The 19,591-nt window shown below is 45.2% G+C and overlaps 1 protein-coding gene across 1 annotated transcript in view; it reads right to left on the bottom strand.

Annotated features, from left to right (window-relative positions):
* The window catches only part of LOC110489352 (uncharacterized), a 36,280-nt gene extending 32,339 nt beyond the window's left edge, over positions 1-3,941 (bottom strand). The window contains exon 1 of the mRNA XM_090228541.1: positions 3,502-3,941. Coding sequence (XP_090084667.1) covers positions 3,502-3,607 — 106 coding nt within the window. The 5' untranslated portion in view covers positions 3,608-3,941. The remainder of the gene's footprint in view (positions 1-3,501) is intronic.
* Positions 3,942-19,591: the final 15,650 nt, after the last annotated feature.

The raw sequence follows: 19,591 nt of genomic DNA, 5'->3' as shown, positions 1-19,591 counted from the left end.
TATTAACTGACTCTGTATATAGTATGGTATTAACTAACCCGGTATATAGTGTGGTATTAACTGACCCTGTATATAGTATGGTATTAACTGACCCTGTATATAGTATGGTATTGGACTGACCCTGTATATAGTATGGTATTAACTAACCCTGTATATGGTATGGTATTAACTGACCCTGTATATAGTATTAACTGACCCTGTATATAGTATGGTATTAACTGACCATGTATATAGTATGGTATTAACTGACCCTGTATATAGTATGGTATTAACTGACCATGTATATAGTATGGTATTATCTGACCCTGTATATAGTATGGTATTATCTGACCCTGTATATAGTATGGTATTAACTGACCCTGTATATAGTATGGTATTAACTGACCCTGTATATAGTATTAACTGACCCTGTATATAGTATGGTATTATCTGACCCTGTATATAGTATGGTATTAACTGACCCTGTATATAGTATGGTATTAACTGACCATGTATATAGTATGGTATTAACTGACCCTGTATATAGTATGGTATTAACTGACCATGTATATAGTATGGTATTGAACTGACCCTGTATATAGTATGGTACTAACTGACCCTGTATATAGTATGGTATTAACTGACCCTGTATATAGTATGGTATTAACTGACCCTGTATATAGTATGGTATTAACTGACCCTGTATATAGTATGGTATTAACTGACCCTGTATATAGTATGGTATTAACTGACCATGTATATAGTACGGTATTAACTGACCCTGTATATAGTATTAACTGACCCTGTATATAGTATGGTACTAACTGACCCTGTATATAGTATGGTATTAACTGACCCTGTATATAGTATGGTATTAACTGACCCTGTATATAGTATGGTATTAACTGACCCTGTATATAGTATGGTATTAACTGACCCTGTATATAGTATGGTATTAACTGACCCTGTATATAGTATGGTATTAACTGACCATGTATATAGTATGGTATTGAACTGACCCTGTATATAGTATGGTACTAACTGACCCTGTATATAGTATGGTATTAACTGACCCTGTAAATATTATGGTATTAACTGACCCTGTATATAGTATGGTACTAACTGAACCTGTATATAGTATGGTATTAACTGACCCTGTATATAGTATGGTATTAACTGACCCTGTATATAGTATTAACTGACCCTGTATATAGTATGGTATTAACTAACCCGGTATATAGTGTGGTATTAACTGACCCTGTATATAGTATGGTATTAACTGACCCTGTATATAGTATGGTATTAACTGACCCTGTAAATAGTATGGTATTAACTAACCCTGTATATAGTGTGGTATTAACTGACCCTGTATATAGTATTAACTGACCCTGTATATAGTATGGTATTAACTGACCCTGTATCTAGTATGGTATTAACTGACCCTGTATATAGTATTAAACTGACCCTGTATATAGTATGGTATTAACTGACCCTGTATCTAGTATGGTATTAACTGACCCTGTATATAGTATGGTATTAACTGACCCTGTATATAGTATTAACTGACCCTGTATATAGTATGGTATTATCTGACCCTGTATATAGTATAGTATTAACTGACCCTGTATATAGTATTAACTGACCCTGTATATAGTATTAAACTGACCCTGTATATAGTGTGGTATTAACTGACCCTGTATATAGTATGGTACTAACTGACCCTGTATATAGTATTAAACTGACCCTGTATATAGTGTGGTATTAACTGACCCTGTATATAGTATGGTATTATCTGACCCTGTATATAGTATGGTATTAACTGACCCTGTATATAGTATGGTATTAACTGACCCTGTATATAGTATTAAACTGACCCTGTATATAGTGTGGTATTAACTGACCCTGTATATAGTATGGTATTAACTGACCCTGTATATAGTATGGTATTAACTGACCCTGTATATAGTATGGTATTAACTGACCCTGTATATAGTATGGTATTATCTGACCCTGTATATAGTATTAACTGACCCTGTATATAGTATGGTATTATCTGACCCTGTATATAGTATGGTATTAACTGACCCTGTATATAGTATGGTATTAACTGACCCTGTATATAGTATTATCTGACCCTGTATATAGTATTAACTGACCCTGTATATAGTATTAACTGACCCTGTATATAGTATGGTATTAACTGACCCTGTATATAGTATGGTATTATCTGACCCTGTATATAGTATGGTATTAACTGACCCTGTATATAGTATGGTATTAACTGACCCTGTATATAGTATGGTATTAACTGACCCTGTATATAGTATGGTATTAACTGACCCTGTAAATAGTATGGTATTAACTGACCCTGTATATAGTATGGTATTAACTAACCCTGTATATAGTATAGTATTAACTGACCCTGTATATAGTATGGTATTAACTGACCCTGTATATAGTATGGTATTAACTAACCCTGTATATAGTGTGGTATTAACTGACCCTGTATATAGTATGGTACTAACTGACCCTGTATATAGTATGGTATTAACTGACCCTGTATATAGTATGGTATTAACTGACCCTGTATATAGCATGGTATTAACTGACCTTGTATATAGTGTGGTATTAACTGACCCTGTATATAGTATGGTACTAACTGACCCTGTAAATAGTATGGTATTAACTGACCCTGTATATAGTATGGTATTAATAGTATGGTGTTTTTGTTTAATCTTGTTATTGTTAATACTACATTAATATAGATTACTGCATTGTTGGGTTTAGAGCTTGCAAGAACTTCAATTCACCGCACTTGTGCATGTGACATAAAAACTTTAAAACACACACACACACACACAGTCAGACAGACACACACACACACACACACACACTGTTCTTCCCATGCACCCGCTCTAGGGGCTCAACCTAGAACAGTTTGTACAGAGAGAGAGAGAGAGAGAGAGAGAGAGAGAGAGAGAAAGACAGAGAGAGAGAGAGAGAGAGAGAGCCAGAGAGCGAGAGAGAGAGAGAGAGACAGAGAGCGAGAGAGAGAGAGAGACAGAGAGCGAGAGAGAGACAGAGAGCGAGAGAGAGAGACAGAGAGAGAGAGAGAGAGAGAGAGAGAGAGAGAGGGGACACCGTTCAAGTCAATGCAGGCGTCTTTTGTATTTAGCTGTCTGTACAACGACATTCATATAACAACCTTCAAAGTACACAAATCCTATTATGCAGTGTCTGCAGTCGATCGTGTTCACTGGGTAAGACCGGAAAGGTTATTGGAAACCGACAAAAACGGAGGTTGACTCATAGGTTCCCAGTCCGTGTCCACCCCCGTACCCAGCGTTTTGGATAGACATATGACTGGCTGTAATCTATAGTCTCTGGCCATAACACTTAGTTATGACATATGACTTGCTGTAATCTATAGTCTCCGGCTATAACACTTAAGTTATAACATATGGCTGGCCATAACACACAGTAACTGTAACAGCCTATAGTCAATGCTACTATTTGACTTACCTTTTGATTCACAATCCGCGCAGAATTTGTTCTCCTCGAGTGATAGTAGCGAGGTAAGGACAGCTTGATATCTGTCTATGTCTTTCACCAATTTACCAGTCAGCATCCTCACTCTCTGCCTCTGTGCTGCCTCGATAACACCTTTCCGACACCCGTCGCTGTCGTCCTAATATCAAGATACTAGTAGATGGAATAGCCTGATTTAGATAAAACTCCGTTGGTAGAATAAAATCCAGACCCCAGGAAAAAGAAATTCAGAACAAGCTATGCAGCGCCGGTCCTCTTTATCCTCTTCAAAAGAAGGAAGCGATTTGTTTTTCACGCACGTTAAGGAACAATCCCTCAAGTCGAAGCTACTAGTAGCCAGTTAGCTTGCAGCAATGTATGAGTATTGGGGCTGGCAAGACAGGTTGTAACCTATTTGCACTCGTATTCTTTTTGTCGAAAAATGTCTGTTTGGAAGTAAAATATCCCAACAAATTTGGATATTTTCTGTCGCCCTCTTGTGTAAAATGTTAGCGCAGCAGGCGATTTAGCTTCGCGAATTTTACACGCATCAGTGTCAAGTACTCTCTCGTCTCTTTATTGTGCCAACAAGAAAAAAGGCAATAAGTAATTTAAGAAAACAAATACAAAAATATGGTTAAACAAATAATAATAGATCAAAAAAGAAAACAATACTATGTTGAGAATATTAGGCTGTGGTTTGGTAAATACTCAGTAGGGTATCTACTCTACTCCCCCCCCCCCCCCCCCCAATAGCCCCAAACCAAATCAAACTTTATTTGCCACTTGCGCCGAATATAACCAGTATAGACTTTACCGTGAAATGCTTCCTTACAAGCCCTTAACCAACAGCGCAGTTCAAGAAGAAGAAAATATTTGCCAAGCTATATACAGGGGGTACCAGTACAGAGTCAATGTGGAGGCTATATACAGGGGGTACCAGTACAGAGTCAATATGGAGACTATATACAGGGGTACCAGTACAGAGTCAATGTGGAGGCTATATACAGGGGGTACTGGTACAGAGTCAATGTGGAGGCTATATACAGGGGGTACCCGTACAGAGTCAATGTGGAGGCTATATACAGGGGGTACCCGTACAGAGTCAATGTGGAGGCTATATACAGGGGGTACCAGTACAGAGTCAATGTGGAGGCTATATACAGGGGGTACCAGTACAGAGTCAATGTGGAGGCTATATACAGGGGGTACTGGTACAGAGTCAATGTGGAGACTATATACAGGGGGTACCAGTACAGAGTCAATGTGGAGGCTATATACAGGGGGTACTGGTACAGAGTCAATGTGGAGACTATATACAGGGGGTACCAGTACAGAGTCAATGTGGAGGCTATATACAGGGGGTACTGGTACAGAGTCAATGTGGAGACTATATACAGGGGGTACCAGTACAGAGTCAATGTGGAGGCTATATACAGGGGGTACTGGTACAGAGTCAATGTGGAGGCTATATACAGGGGGTACTGGTACAGAGTCAATGTGGAGACTATATACAGGGGGTACCAGTACAGAGTCAATGTGGAGGCTATATACAGGGGGTACTGGTACAGAGTCAATGTGGAGGCTATATACAGGGGGTACCAGTACAGAGTCAATGTGGAGGCTATATACAGGGGGTACCAGTACAGAGTCAATGTGGAGGTTATATACAGGGTGTACCGGTACAGAGTCAATGTGGAGGCTATATACAGGGGATACCGGTACAGAGTCAATGTGGAGGCTATATACAGGGGGTACCGGTACAGAGTCAATGTGGAGGCTATATACAGGGGGTACCGGTACAGAGTCAATGTGGAGGCTATATACAGGGGGTACCAGTACAGAGTCAATGTGGAGGCTATATACAGGGGGTACCAGTACAGAGTCAATGTGGAGGCTATATACAGGGGGTACCAGTACAGAGTCAATGTGGAGGCTATATACAGGGGGTACCGGTACAGAGTCAATGTGGAGGCTATATACAGGGGGTACCGGTACAGAGTCAATGTGGAGGCTATATACAGGGGGTACCAGTACAGAGTCAATGTGGAGGCTATATACAGGGGGTACCAGTACAGAGTCAATGTGGAGGTTATATACAGGGGGTACCAGTACAGAGTCAATGTGGAGGCTATATACAGGGGGTACCCGTACAGAGTCAATGTGGAGGCTATATACAGGGGGTACCCGTACAGAGTCAATGTGGAGGCTATATACAGGGGGTACCCGTACAGAGTCAATGTGGAGGCTATATACAGGGGGTACCAGTACAGAGTCAATGTGGAGGCTATATACAGGGGGTACCCGTACAGAGTCAATGTGGAGGCTATATACAGGGGGTACCAGTACAGAGTCAATGTGGAGGTTATATACAGGGGGTACCAGTACAGAGTCAATGTGGAGGCTATATACAGGGTATTACGGTACAGAGTCAATGTGGAGGCTATATACAGGGGGTACCGGTACAGAGTCAATGTGGAGGCTATATACAGGGGGTACTGGTACATAGTCAACGTGGAGGCTATATACAGGGGGTACTGGTACAGAGTCAATGTGGAGGCTATATACAGGGGGTACCAGTACAGAGTCAATGTGGAGGCTATATACAGGGGGTACCAGTACAGAGTCAATGTGGAGGCTATATACAGGGGGTACCGGTACAGAGTCAATGTGGAGGCTATATACAGGGGGTACCCGTACAGAGTCAATGTGGAGGCTATATACAGGGTATTACGGTACAGAGTCAATGTGGAGGCTATATACAGGGGGTACCGGTACAGAGTCAATGTGGAGGCTATATACATGGGTACCGGTACAGAGTCAACGTGGAGGCTATATACAGGGGGTACCAGTACAGAGTCAATGTGGAGACTATATACAGGGTATTACGGTACAGAGTCAATGTGGAGGCTATATACAGGGTATTACGGTACAGAGTCAATGTGGAGGCTATATACAGGGGGTACCGGTACAGAGTCAATGTGGAGGCTATATACAGGGGGTACCGGTACAGAGTCAATGTGGAGGCTATATACAAGGGGTACCAGTACAGAGTCAATGTGGAGGCTATATACAGGGGGTACCAGTACAGAGTCAATGTGGAGGCTATATACAGGGGGTACCGGTACAGAGTCAATGTGGAGGCTATATACAGGGGGTACTGGTACAGAGTCAATGTGGAGGTTATATACAGGGTGTTACGGTACAGAGTCAATGTGGAGGCTATATACAGGGGGTACCGGTACAGAGTCAACGTGGAGGCTATATACAGGGTGTTACGGTACATAGTCAATGTGGAGGCTATATACAGGGTGTTACGGTACAGAGTCAACGTGGAGGCTATATACAGGGTGTTACGGTACATAGTCAATGTGGAGGCTATATACAGGGGGTACCGGTACAGAGTCAATGTGGAGGCTATATACAGGGTGTTACGGTACATAGTCAATGTGGAGGCTATATACAGGGTGTTACGGTACATAGTCAATGTGGAGGCTATATACAGGGGGTACTGGTACAGAGTCAATGTGGAGGCTATATACAGGGTGTTATGGTACAGAGTCAATATGGAGACTATATACAGGGGGTACCGGTACAGAGTCAATGTGGAGGCTATATACAGGGGGTACCAGTACAGAGTCAATGTGGAGGCTATATACAGGGGGTACCAGTACAGAGTCAATGTGGAGGCTATATACAGGGTATTACGGTACAGAGTCAATGTGGAGGCTATATACAGGGGGTACCGGTACAGAGTCAATGTGGAGGCTATATACAGGGGGTACCGGTACAGAGTCAATGTGGAGGCTATATACAAGGGGTACCAGTACAGAGTCAATATGGAGACTATATACAGGGGGTACCAGTACAGAGTCAATGTGGAGGCTATATACAGGGGGTACTGGTACAGAGTCAATGTGGAGACTATATACAGGGGGTACCAGTACAGAGTCAATGTGGAGGCTATATACAGGGGGTACTGGTACAGAGTCAATGTGGAGACTATATACAGGGGGTACCAGTACAGAGTCAATGTGGAGGCTATATACAGGGGGTACTGGTACAGAGTCAATGTGGAGGCTATATACAGGGGGTACTGGTACAGAGTCAATGTGGAGACTATATACAGGGGGTACCAGTACAGAGTCAATGTGGAGGCTATATACAGGGGGTACTGGTACAGAGTCAATGTGGAGGCTATATACAGGGGGTACCAGTACAGAGTCAATGTGGAGGCTATATACAGGGGGTACCAGTACAGAGTCAATGTGGAGGTTATATACAGGGTGTACCGGTACAGAGTCAATGTGGAGGCTATATACAGGGGATACCGGTACAGAGTCAATGTGGAGGCTATATACAGGGGGTACCGGTACAGAGTCAATGTGGAGGCTATATACAGGGGGTACCGGTACAGAGTCAATGTGGAGGCTATATACAGGGGGTACCAGTACAGAGTCAATGTGGAGGCTATATACAGGGGGTACCAGTACAGAGTCAATGTGGAGGCTATATACAGGGGGTACCAGTACAGAGTCAATGTGGAGGCTATATACAGGGGGTACCGGTACAGAGTCAATGTGGAGGCTATATACAGGGGGTACCGGTACAGAGTCAATGTGGAGGCTATATACAGGGGGTACCAGTACAGAGTCAATGTGGAGGCTATATACAGGGGGTACCAGTACAGAGTCAATGTGGAGGTTATATACAGGGGGTACCAGTACAGAGTCAATGTGGAGGCTATATACAGGGGGTACCCGTACAGAGTCAATGTGGAGGCTATATACAGGGGGTACCCGTACAGAGTCAATGTGGAGGCTATATACAGGGGGTACCCGTACAGAGTCAATGTGGAGGCTATATACAGGGGGTACCAGTACAGAGTCAATGTGGAGGCTATATACAGGGGGTACCCGTACAGAGTCAATGTGGAGGCTATGTACAGGGGGTACCAGTACAGAGTCAATGTGGAGGTTATATACAGGGGGTACCAGTACAGAGTCAATGTGGAGGCTATATACAGGGTATTACGGTACAGAGTCAATGTGGAGGCTATATACAGGGGGTACCGGTACAGAGTCAATGTGGAGGCTATATACAGGGGGTACTGGTACATAGTCAACGTGGAGGCTATATACAGGGGGTACTGGTACAGAGTCAATGTGGAGGCTATATACAGGGGGTACCAGTACAGAGTCAATGTGGAGGCTATATACAGGGGGTACCAGTACAGAGTCAATGTGGAGGCTATATACAGGGGGTACCGGTACAGAGTCAATGTGGAGGCTATATACAGGGGGTACCCGTACAGAGTCAATGTGGAGGCTATATACAGGGTATTACGGTACAGAGTCAATGTGGAGGCTATATACAGGGGGTACCGGTACAGAGTCAATGTGGAGGCTATATACATGGGTACCGGTACAGAGTCAACGTGGAGGCTATATACAGGGGGTACCAGTACAGAGTCAATGTGGAGACTATATACAGGGTATTACGGTACAGAGTCAATGTGGAGGCTATATACAGGGTATTACGGTACAGAGTCAATGTGGAGGCTATATACAGGGGGTACCGGTACAGAGTCAATGTGGAGGCTATATACAGGGGGTACCGGTACAGAGTCAATGTGGAGGCTATATACAAGGGGTACCAGTACAGAGTCAATGTGGAGGCTATATACAGGGGGTACCAGTACAGAGTCAATGTGGAGGCTATATACAGGGGGTACCGGTACAGAGTCAATGTGGAGGCTATATACAGGGGGTACTGGTACAGAGTCAATGTGGAGGTTATATACAGGGTGTTACGGTACAGAGTCAATGTGGAGGCTATATACAGGGGGTACCGGTACAGAGTCAACGTGGAGGCTATATACAGGGTGTTACGGTACATAGTCAATGTGGAGGCTATATACAGGGTGTTACGGTACAGAGTCAACGTGGAGGCTATATACAGGGTGTTACGGTACATAGTCAATGTGGAGGCTATATACAGGGGGTACCGGTACAGAGTCAATGTGGAGGCTATATACAGGGTGTTACGGTACATAGTCAATGTGGAGGCTATATACAGGGTGTTACGGTACATAGTCAATGTGGAGGCTATATACAGGGGGTACTGGTACAGAGTCAATGTGGAGGCTATATACAGGGTGTTATGGTACAGAGTCAATATGGAGACTATATACAGGGGGTACCGGTACAGAGTCAATGTGGAGGCTATATACAGGGGGCACCGGTACAGAGTCAATGTGGAGGCTATATACAGGGGGTACCGGTACAGAGTCAATGTGGAGGCTATATACAGGGGGTACCAGTACAGAGTCAATGTGGAGGCTATATATAGGGGGTACCAGTACAGAGTCAATGTGGAGACTATATACAGGGTATTACGGTACAGAGTCAATGTGGAGGCTATATACAGGGGGTACTGGTACAGAGTCAATGTGGAGGTTATATACAGGGTGTTACGGTACAGAGTCAATGTGGAGGCTATATACAGGGGGTACCGGTACAGAGTCAACGTGGAGGCTATATACAGGGTGTTACGGTACATAGTCAATGTGGAGGCTATATACAGGGTGTTACGGTACAGAGTCAACGTGGAGGCTATATACAGGGTGTTACGGTACATAGTCAATGTGGAGGCTATATACAGGGGGTACCGGTACAGAGTCAATGTGGAGGCTATATACAGGGTGTTACGGTACATAGTCAATGTGGAGGCTATATACAGGGTGTTACGGTACATAGTCAATGTGGAGGCTATATACAGGGGGTACTGGTACAGAGTCAATGTGGAGGCTATATACAGGGTGTTATGGTACAGAGTCAATATGGAGACTATATACAGGGGGTACCGGTACAGAGTCAATGTGGAGGCTATATACAGGGGGCACCGGTACAGAGTCAATGTGGAGGCTATTTACAGGCTGTTACGGTACAGAGTCAATGTGGAGGCTATATACAGGGTATTACGGTACAGAGTCAATGTGGAGACTATATACAAGGGGTACCGGTACAGAGTCAATGTGGAGGCTATATACAGGGTGTTACGGTACATAGTCAATGTGGAGGCTATATACAGGGTGTTACGGTACATAGTCAATGTGGAGGCTATATACAGGGTGTTACGGTACATAGTCAATGTGGAGGCTATATACAGGGGGTACTGGTACAGAGTCAATGTGGAGGCTATATACAGGGTGTTATGGTACAGAGTCAATATGGAGACTATATACAGGGGGTACCGGTACAGAGTCAATGTGGAGGCTATATACAGGGGGCACCGGTACAGAGTCAATGTGGAGGCTATTTACAGGCTGTTACGGTACAGAGTCAATGTGGAGGCTATATACAGGGTATTACGGTACAGAGTCAATGTGGAGACTATATACAAGGGGTACCGGTACAGAGTCAATGTGGAGGCTATATACAGGGGGCACCGGTACAGAGTCAGTGTGGAGGCTATATACAGGGGTCACCGGTACCGAGTCAGTGTGGAGGCTATATACAGGGGGCACCGGTACAGAGTCAGTGTGGAGGCTATATACAGGGGGCACAAGTACTGAGTCAATGTGGAGGCTACATACAGGGTGTTATGGTACAGAGTCAAAATGGAGACTATATACAGGGGGTACCGGTACAGAGTCAATGTGGAGGCTATATACAGGCTGTTACGGTACAGAGTCAATGTGGAGGCTATATACAGGGTGTTACGGTACAGAGTCAATGTGGAGGCTATATACAGGGTGTTACGGTACAGAGTCAATGTGGAGGCTATATACAGGGGGTACCGGTACAGAGTCAGTGTGGAGGCTATATACAGGGGGCACCGGTACCGAGTCAGTGTGGAGGCTATATACAGGGGGCACCGGTACAGAGTCAGTGTGGAGGCTATATACAGGGGGCACAAGTACTGAGTCAATGTGGAGACTATATACAGGGGGTACCGGTACAGAGTCAATGTGGAGGCTATATACAGGGTGTTACGGTACAGAGTCAATGTGGAGACTATATACATGGTGTTACGGTACAGAGTCAATATGGAGGTTATATACAGGGGGTACCAGTACAGAGTCAATGTGGAGGCTATATACAGGGGGTACTGGTACAGAGTCAATGTGGAGGCTATATACAGGGGGCACCAGTACAGAGTCAATGTGGAGGCTATATACAGGGGGTACCAGTACAGAGTCAATGTGGAGGCTATATACAGGGGGCACCAGTACAGAGTCAATGTGGAGGCTATATACAGGGGGTACTGGTACAGAGTCAATGTGGAGGCTATATACAGGGTGTTACGGTACAGAGTCAATGTGGAGGCTATATACAGGGGGTCCCGGTAGGAAGTCAGTGTGGAGGCTATATACAGGGGGCACCGGTACAGAGTCAATGTGGAGGCTATATACAGGGGGTACCAGTACCGAGTCAATGTGGAGGCTATATACAGGGGGTACCGGTACAGAGTCAATGTGGAGGCTATATACAGGGGGCACCGGTACCAAGTCAGTGTGGAGAATATATACAGGGGGCACCGGTACAGAGTCAATGTGGAGGCTATGTACAGGGGGCACCGGTACGGAGTCAGTGTGGAGGCTATATACAGGGGGCACCGGTACAGAGTCAATGTGGAGGCTATATACAGGGGGTACCAGTACCGAGTCAATGTGGAGGCTATATACAGGGGGTACCAGTACAGAGTCAATGTGGAGGCTATCTACAGGGGGTACCGGTACCGAGTCAGTGTGAAGGCTATATAAAGGGGGCACCGTTACCGAGTCAGTGTGGAGGCTATATACAGGGGGTACCGGTACAGAGTCAATGTGGAGGCTATATACAGGGGTTACTGGTACCGAGTCAGTGTGGAGGCTATATACAGGGGGCACCGTAGTCAATATAACTATTTGTTCAGCAATTTTGAAATGTACAGCGTCAGAATTCAGAACATGGGCCGTTCTTACAGTATTCTTCCTGTACACCAAGTCAGAACTGTAGGATAAATAAAGGGGGCATAAAAGCAGACAATGAAAGGTACAGAGTCAATGTGGAGGCTATATACAGGGTGTTACGGTACAGAGTCAATGTGGAGGCTATATACAGGGGGCACCAGTACAGAGTCAATGTGGAGACTATATACAGGGGGCACCGGTACAGAGTCAATGTGGAGGCTATATACAGGGGGTACTGGTACAGAGTCAATGTGGAGACTATATACAGGGGGTACCAGTACAGAGTCAATGTGGAGGCTATATACAGGGGGTACTGGTACAGAGTCAATGTGGAGGCTATATACAGGGGGTACTGGTACAGAGTCAATGTGGAGACTATATACAGGGGGTACCAGTACAGAGTCAATGTGGAGGCTATATACAGGGGGTACCAGTACAGAGTCAATGTGGAGGCTATATACAGGGGGCACCAGTACAGAGTCAATGTGGAGGCTATATACAGGGGGTACTGGTACAGAGTCAATGTGGAGGCTATATACAGGGTGTTACGGTACAGAGTCAATGTGGAGGCTATATACAGGGGGTCCCGGTAGGAAGTCAGTGTGGAGGCTATATACAGGGGGCACCGGTACAGAGTCAATGTGGAGGCTATATACAGGGGGTACCAGTACCGAGTCAATGTGGAGGCTATATACAGGGGGTACCGGTACAGAGTCAATGTGGAGGCTATATACAGGGGGCACCGGTACCAAGTCAGTGTGGAGAATATATACAGGGGGCACCGGTACAGAGTCAATGTGGAGGCTATGTACAGGGGGCACCGGTACGGAGTCAGTGTGGAGGCTATATACAGGGGGCACCGGTACAGAGTCAATGTGGAGGCTATATACAGGGGGTACCAGTACCGAGTCAATGTGGAGGCTATATACAGGGGGTACCAGTACAGAGTCAATGTGGAGGCTATCTACAGGGGGTACCGGTACCGAGTCAGTGTGGAGGCTATATACAGGGGGTACCAGTACAGAGTCAATGTGGAGGTTATATACAGGGGGTACCAGTACAGAGTCAATGTGGAGGCTATATACAGGGGGTACCCGTACAGAGTCAATGTGGAGGCTATATACAGGGGGTACCCGTACAGAGTCAATGTGGAGGCTATATACAGGGGGTACCCGTACAGAGTCAATGTGGAGGCTATATACAGGGGGTACCAGTACAGAGTCAATGTGGAGGCTATATACAGGGGGTACCCGTACAGAGTCAATGTGGAGGCTATGTACAGGGGGTACCAGTACAGAGTCAATGTGGAGGTTATATACAGGGGGTACCAGTACAGAGTCAATGTGGAGGCTATATACAGGGTATTACGGTACAGAGTCAATGTGGAGGCTATATACAGGGGGTACCGGTACAGAGTCAATGTGGAGGCTATATACAGGGGGTACTGGTACATAGTCAACGTGGAGGCTATATACAGGGGGTACTGGTACAGAGTCAATGTGGAGGCTATATACAGGGGGTACCAGTACAGAGTCAATGTGGAGGCTATATACAGGGTGTTACGGTACAGAGTCAATGTGGAGGCTATATACAGGGGGTACCGGTACAGAGTCAGTGTGGAGGCTATATACAGGGGGCACCGGTACCGAGTCAGTGTGGAGGCTATATACAGGGTGTTATGGTACAGAGTCAATATGGAGACTATATACAGGGGGTACCGGTACAGAGTCAATGTGGAGGCTATATACAGGGGGCACCGGTACAGAGTCAATGTGGAGGCTATTTACAGGCTGTTACGGTACAGAGTCAATGTGGAGGCTATATACAGGGTATTACGGTACAGAGTCAATGTGGAGACTATATACAAGGGGTACCGGTACAGAGTCAATGTGGAGGCTATATACAGGGTGTTACGGTACATAGTCAATGTGGAGGCTATATACAGGGTGTTACGGTACATAGTCAATGTGGAGGCTATATACAGGGTGTTACGGTACATAGTCAATGTGGAGGCTATATACAGGGGGTACTGGTACAGAGTCAATGTGGAGGCTATATACAGGGTGTTATGGTACAGAGTCAATATGGAGACTATATACAGGGGGTACCGGTACAGAGTCAATGTGGAGGCTATATACAGGGGGCACCGGTACAGAGTCAATGTGGAGGCTATTTACAGGCTGTTACGGTACAGAGTCAATGTGGAGGCTATATACAGGGTATTACGGTACAGAGTCAATGTGGAGACTATATACAAGGGGTACCGGTACAGAGTCAATGTGGAGGCTATATACAGGGGGCACCGGTACAGAGTCAGTGTGGAGGCTATATACAGGGGTCACCGGTACCGAGTCAGTGTGGAGGCTATATACAGGGGGCACCGGTACAGAGTCAGTGTGGAGGCTATATACAGGGGGCACAAGTACTGAGTCAATGTGGAGGCTACATACAGGGTGTTATGGTACAGAGTCAAAATGGAGACTATATACAGGGGGTACCGGTACAGAGTCAATGTGGAGGCTATATACAGGCTGTTACGGTACAGAGTCAATGTGGAGGCTATATACAGGGTGTTACGGTACAGAGTCAATGTGGAGGCTATATACAGGGTGTTACGGTACAGAGTCAATGTGGAGGCTATATACAGGGGGTACCGGTACAGAGTCAGTGTGGAGGCTATATACAGGGGGCACCGGTACCGAGTCAGTGTGGAGGCTATATACAGGGGGCACCGGTACAGAGTCAGTGTGGAGGCTATATACAGGGGGCACAAGTACTGAGTCAATGTGGAGACTATATACAGGGGGTACCGGTACAGAGTCAATGTGGAGGCTATATACAGGGTGTTACGGTACAGAGTCAATGTGGAGACTATATACATGGTGTTACGGTACAGAGTCAATATGGAGGTTATATACAGGGGGTACCAGTACAGAGTCAATGTGGAGGCTATATACAGGGGGTACCGGTACAGAGTCAATGTGGAGACTATATACAGGGGGCACCAGTACAGAGTCAATGTGGAGGCTATATACAGGGGGTACCAGTACAGAGTCAATGTGGAGGCTATATACAGGGGGCACCAGTACAGAGTCAATGTGGAGGCTATATACAGGGGGTACTGGTACAGAGTCAATGTGGAGGCTATATACAGGGTGTTACGGTACAGAGTCAATGTGGAGGCTATATACAGGGGGTCCCGGTAGGAAGTCAGTGTGGAGGCTATATACAGGGGGCACCGGTACAGAGTCAATGTGGAGGCTATATACAGGGGGTACCAGTACCGAGTCAATGTGGAGGCTATATACAGGGGGTACCGGTACAGAGTCAATGTGGAGGCTATATACAGGGGGCACCGGTACCAAGTCAGTGTGGAGAATATATACAGGGGGCACCGGTACAGAGTCAATGTGGAGGCTATGTACAGGGGGCACCGGTACGGAGTCAGTGTGGAGGCTATATACAGGGGGCACCGGTACAGAGTCAATGTGGAGGCTATATACAGGGGGTACCAGTACCGAGTCAATGTGGAGGCTATATACAGGGGGTACCAGTACAGAGTCAATGTGGAGGCTATCTACAGGGGGTACCGGTACCGAGTCAGTGTGAAGGCTATATAAAGGGGGCACCGTTACCGAGTCAGTGTGGAGGCTATATACAGGGGGTACCGGTACAGAGTCAATGTGGAGGCTATATACAGGGGTTACTGGTACCGAGTCAGTGTGGAGGCTATATACAGGGGGCACCGTAGTCAATATAACTATTTGTTCAGCAATTTTGAAATGTACAGCGTCAGAATTCAGAACATGGGCCGTTCTTACAGTATTCTTCCTGTACACCAAGTCAGAACTGTAGGATAAATAAAGGGGGCATAAAAGCAGACAATGAAAGGTCATTTTTGGACTCGCCTTGTTGTGCTGTTCTCACTTGAAAAGGAAGGTGGCCTCTTGGCCAAATTTTGTCATCAAACTTTGTCATCAAAGTCTGTCATTCTCTGGATATATGGTGCTTTCAGAGACAACTGGGAACTCTGAAAAAAAATTGAATCATGATGACGTCATTGATCTTTAGGTCAGCGCTCTAGAAAGAGGCCCGAGTTCCCGTCTTGGAATTCCAAGTGGGATGATTGTTCAGAATGTATTTTCCCTGTAGGAGCTCATTTTTCTCAGAGTTCCAAGTTGTCTTGAACTCACTGAATTCTGAGATTTCCCGGTTTCCAGTTGTTGTGAGCACAGTAGAAGTCATGCTGGATTGACAGTGTTGAATGTTTATCATTTTAAGCTTGGATAAGAGACCCTTAAACCCAGACTTGGACCACACAGCCACTCCACTGAATAGCAGGCTAATGATTGCTTTGCAATGCTTGCAGTTAGCCACTGCCACTGATTCCTTCCAAACCACGCATTGTTAAATTTGCGATTTCCAACTTGTTGTGTAATGTTTATGTCCAATGGTCAATGAGCACCGATACGTTTAATCTATAATTTCTCTTCATTATTTATCTTCATAAAACAAGATGATGATGACTGTTAGCTTGCTAGCTAAGATTATTAAAGTGTGATGATGAGATGTTCATTCTAATCAAAGCTACTGTAGATATAACGTGATTTAACGTCTTCTTGGATGGGTGACCTAGTGTCCCCATGAGTGACAGAACACCGAGCCAATCACGATGCAACTAGAGAGCATTACCAACCCCTACGCTCCGTATTTTCCACTGGCTGCCCCACCACCACAGAAAGCCCTGAGCTAGGTTGAAACACCTGCATTGTGGTCAATCATGAGAAGTGACATTATACGGTAGCCCTGTGTGCGTTCTACTAACGTTAGGAGAGAAACACAAACTAACATAGACTTAGATAGACAGCGCATCATTGTCTATCTGCCCCATTATGGCGTCTGTGAGAGCATAGGCAGAGCCGGTGAGGCCATCTCCATTTTGAAGATGTCAATTTTCTTCTTCTACTACTTCTGAGTTGGTAAACAAACTGAAAGGGTGCATACTGCCCCCTAGAGGGTGTTGTCTGAACAGGTATAAATCCAAGCTTGATGATTTACTGCCCCCTAGAGGGTGTTGTCTGAACAGGTATAAATCCAAGCTTGATGATTTACTGCCCCCTAGAGGGTGTTGTCTGAACAGGTATAAATCCAAGCTTGATGATTTACTGCCCCCTAGAGGGTGTTGTCTGAAAAGGTATAAATCCAAGCTTGATGATTTACTGCCCCCTAGAGGGTGTTGTCTTAACAGGTATAAATCCAAGCTTGATGATTTACTGCCCCCTAGAGGGTGTTGTCTGAACAGGTATAAATCCAAGCTTGATGATTTACTGCCCCCTAGAGGGTGTTGTCTGAAAAGGTATAAATCCAAGCTTGATGATTTACTGCCCCCTAGAGGGTGTTGTCTGAAAAGGTATAAATCCAAGCTTGATGATTTACTGCCCCCTAGAGGGTGTTGTCTGAAAAGGTATAAATCCAAGCTTGATGATTTACTGCCCCCTAGAGGGTGTTGTCTGAAAAGGTATAAATCCAAGCTTGATGATTTACTGCCCCCTAGAGGGTGTTGTCTGAACAGGTATAAATCCAAGCTTGATGATTTACTGCCCCTTGCAGTTATGGAATGTTTTATAATTAACTATTAATTGCGCTGATCCCTCCTGATGCCCTGAATGGAATTATGTGATCCTTCCTTTAATTTTTATATTTTGTCATTGTTTTTTACTTCCTTTCTACCCAATTTTGTGATATCTAATTGTGATCCAATTACAATCTTGTGTCATCGCTGCAACTCCCCAACGGGCTCGGGAGAGGCGAAGGTCGAGCCATCCGTCTTCCGAAACAGGACCTGTCAAACCGCACTTCTTAATTAACAGCCGCCTGCTTAACCCAGAAGCCAGCTGCACCAATGTGTCGGAGGAAACACCGTTCAACTGACAATGAGGTCAGCCTGCAGGCGCCCGGCCCGCCACAAGGAGTCACTAGAGTGCGATGATCCAAGTAAAGCCTCTGTCAGTTGTCAATAGTCAGCAGTCAACAGTCAGTAGTCAGCAGTCAACAGTCAGTAGTCAGCAGTCAGTAGTCAACAGTCAACAGTCAGTAGTCAGCAGTCAACAGTCAGTAGTCAACAGTCAACAGTCAGTAGTCAACTTTCAGTAGTCAACAGTCAGTAGTCAACTGTCAGTAGTTAACAGTCAGTAGTCAACAGTCAGTAGTCAACAGTCAGTAGTCAACTGTCAGTAGTCAACAGTCCGTAGTCAACAGTCAGTAGTTAACAGTCAGTAGTCAGCAGTCAACAGTCAGTAGTCAACAGTCAGTAGTCAACCATCAACAGTCAGTAGTCAACAGTCAGCAGTCAACAGTCAGTAGTCAACAGTCAGCAGTCAGAAGTTAGTAGTCACAGACAGTAGTCAGCAGTCAACAGTCGGTAGTCAACAGTCAACAGTCAGTAGTCAACTTTCAGTAGTCAACAGTCAGTAGTTAACAGTCAGTAGTCAACAGTCAGTAGTCAACAGTCAACTGTCAGTAGTCAACTGTCAGTAGTCAACAGTCAGTAGTCAGTAGTCAGCAGTCAACAGTCAGTAGTCAACAGTCAGTAGTCAACAGTCAGTAGTCAACCGTCAACAGTCAGTAGTCAACAGTCAGCAGTCAACAGTCAGCAGTCAACAGTCAGTAGTCAACAGTCAGCAGTCAACAGTCAGCAGTCAACAGTCAGCAGTCAACAATCAGTAGTCAACAGTCAGTAGTCAACAGTCAGTAGTCAACCGTCAACAGTCAGTAGTCAACAGTCAGCAGTCAACAGTCAGTAGTCAACAGTCAGTAGTCAACAGTCAGCAGTCAACAGTCAGTAGTCAACAGTCAGCAGTCAACAGTCAGCAGTCAACAGTCAGTAGTCAACAGTCAGTAGTCAACAGTCAGTAGTCAACAGTCAGCAGTCAACAGTCAGCAGTCAACAGTCAGCAGTCAACAGTCAGTAGTCAACAGTCAGCAGTCAACAGTCAGCAGTCAACAGTCAGCAGTCAACAATCAGTAGTCAACAGTCAGTAGTCAACAGTCAGTAGTCAACCGTCAACAGTCAGTAGTCAACAGTCAGCAGTCAACAGTCAGTAGTCAACAGTCAGTAGTCAACAGTCA

The sequence above is a fragment of the Oncorhynchus mykiss genome, chromosome 30 (genome assembly GCF_057628025.1).
Source record: "Oncorhynchus mykiss isolate SJ-2025 chromosome 30, ASM5762802v1, whole genome shotgun sequence".
In the NCBI taxonomy this organism is placed as follows: domain Eukaryota; kingdom Metazoa; phylum Chordata; class Actinopteri; order Salmoniformes; family Salmonidae; genus Oncorhynchus; species Oncorhynchus mykiss.
Note: the sequence above shows the minus strand (reverse complement) of the source record. Positions and strands in the feature narration are given on the sequence as shown.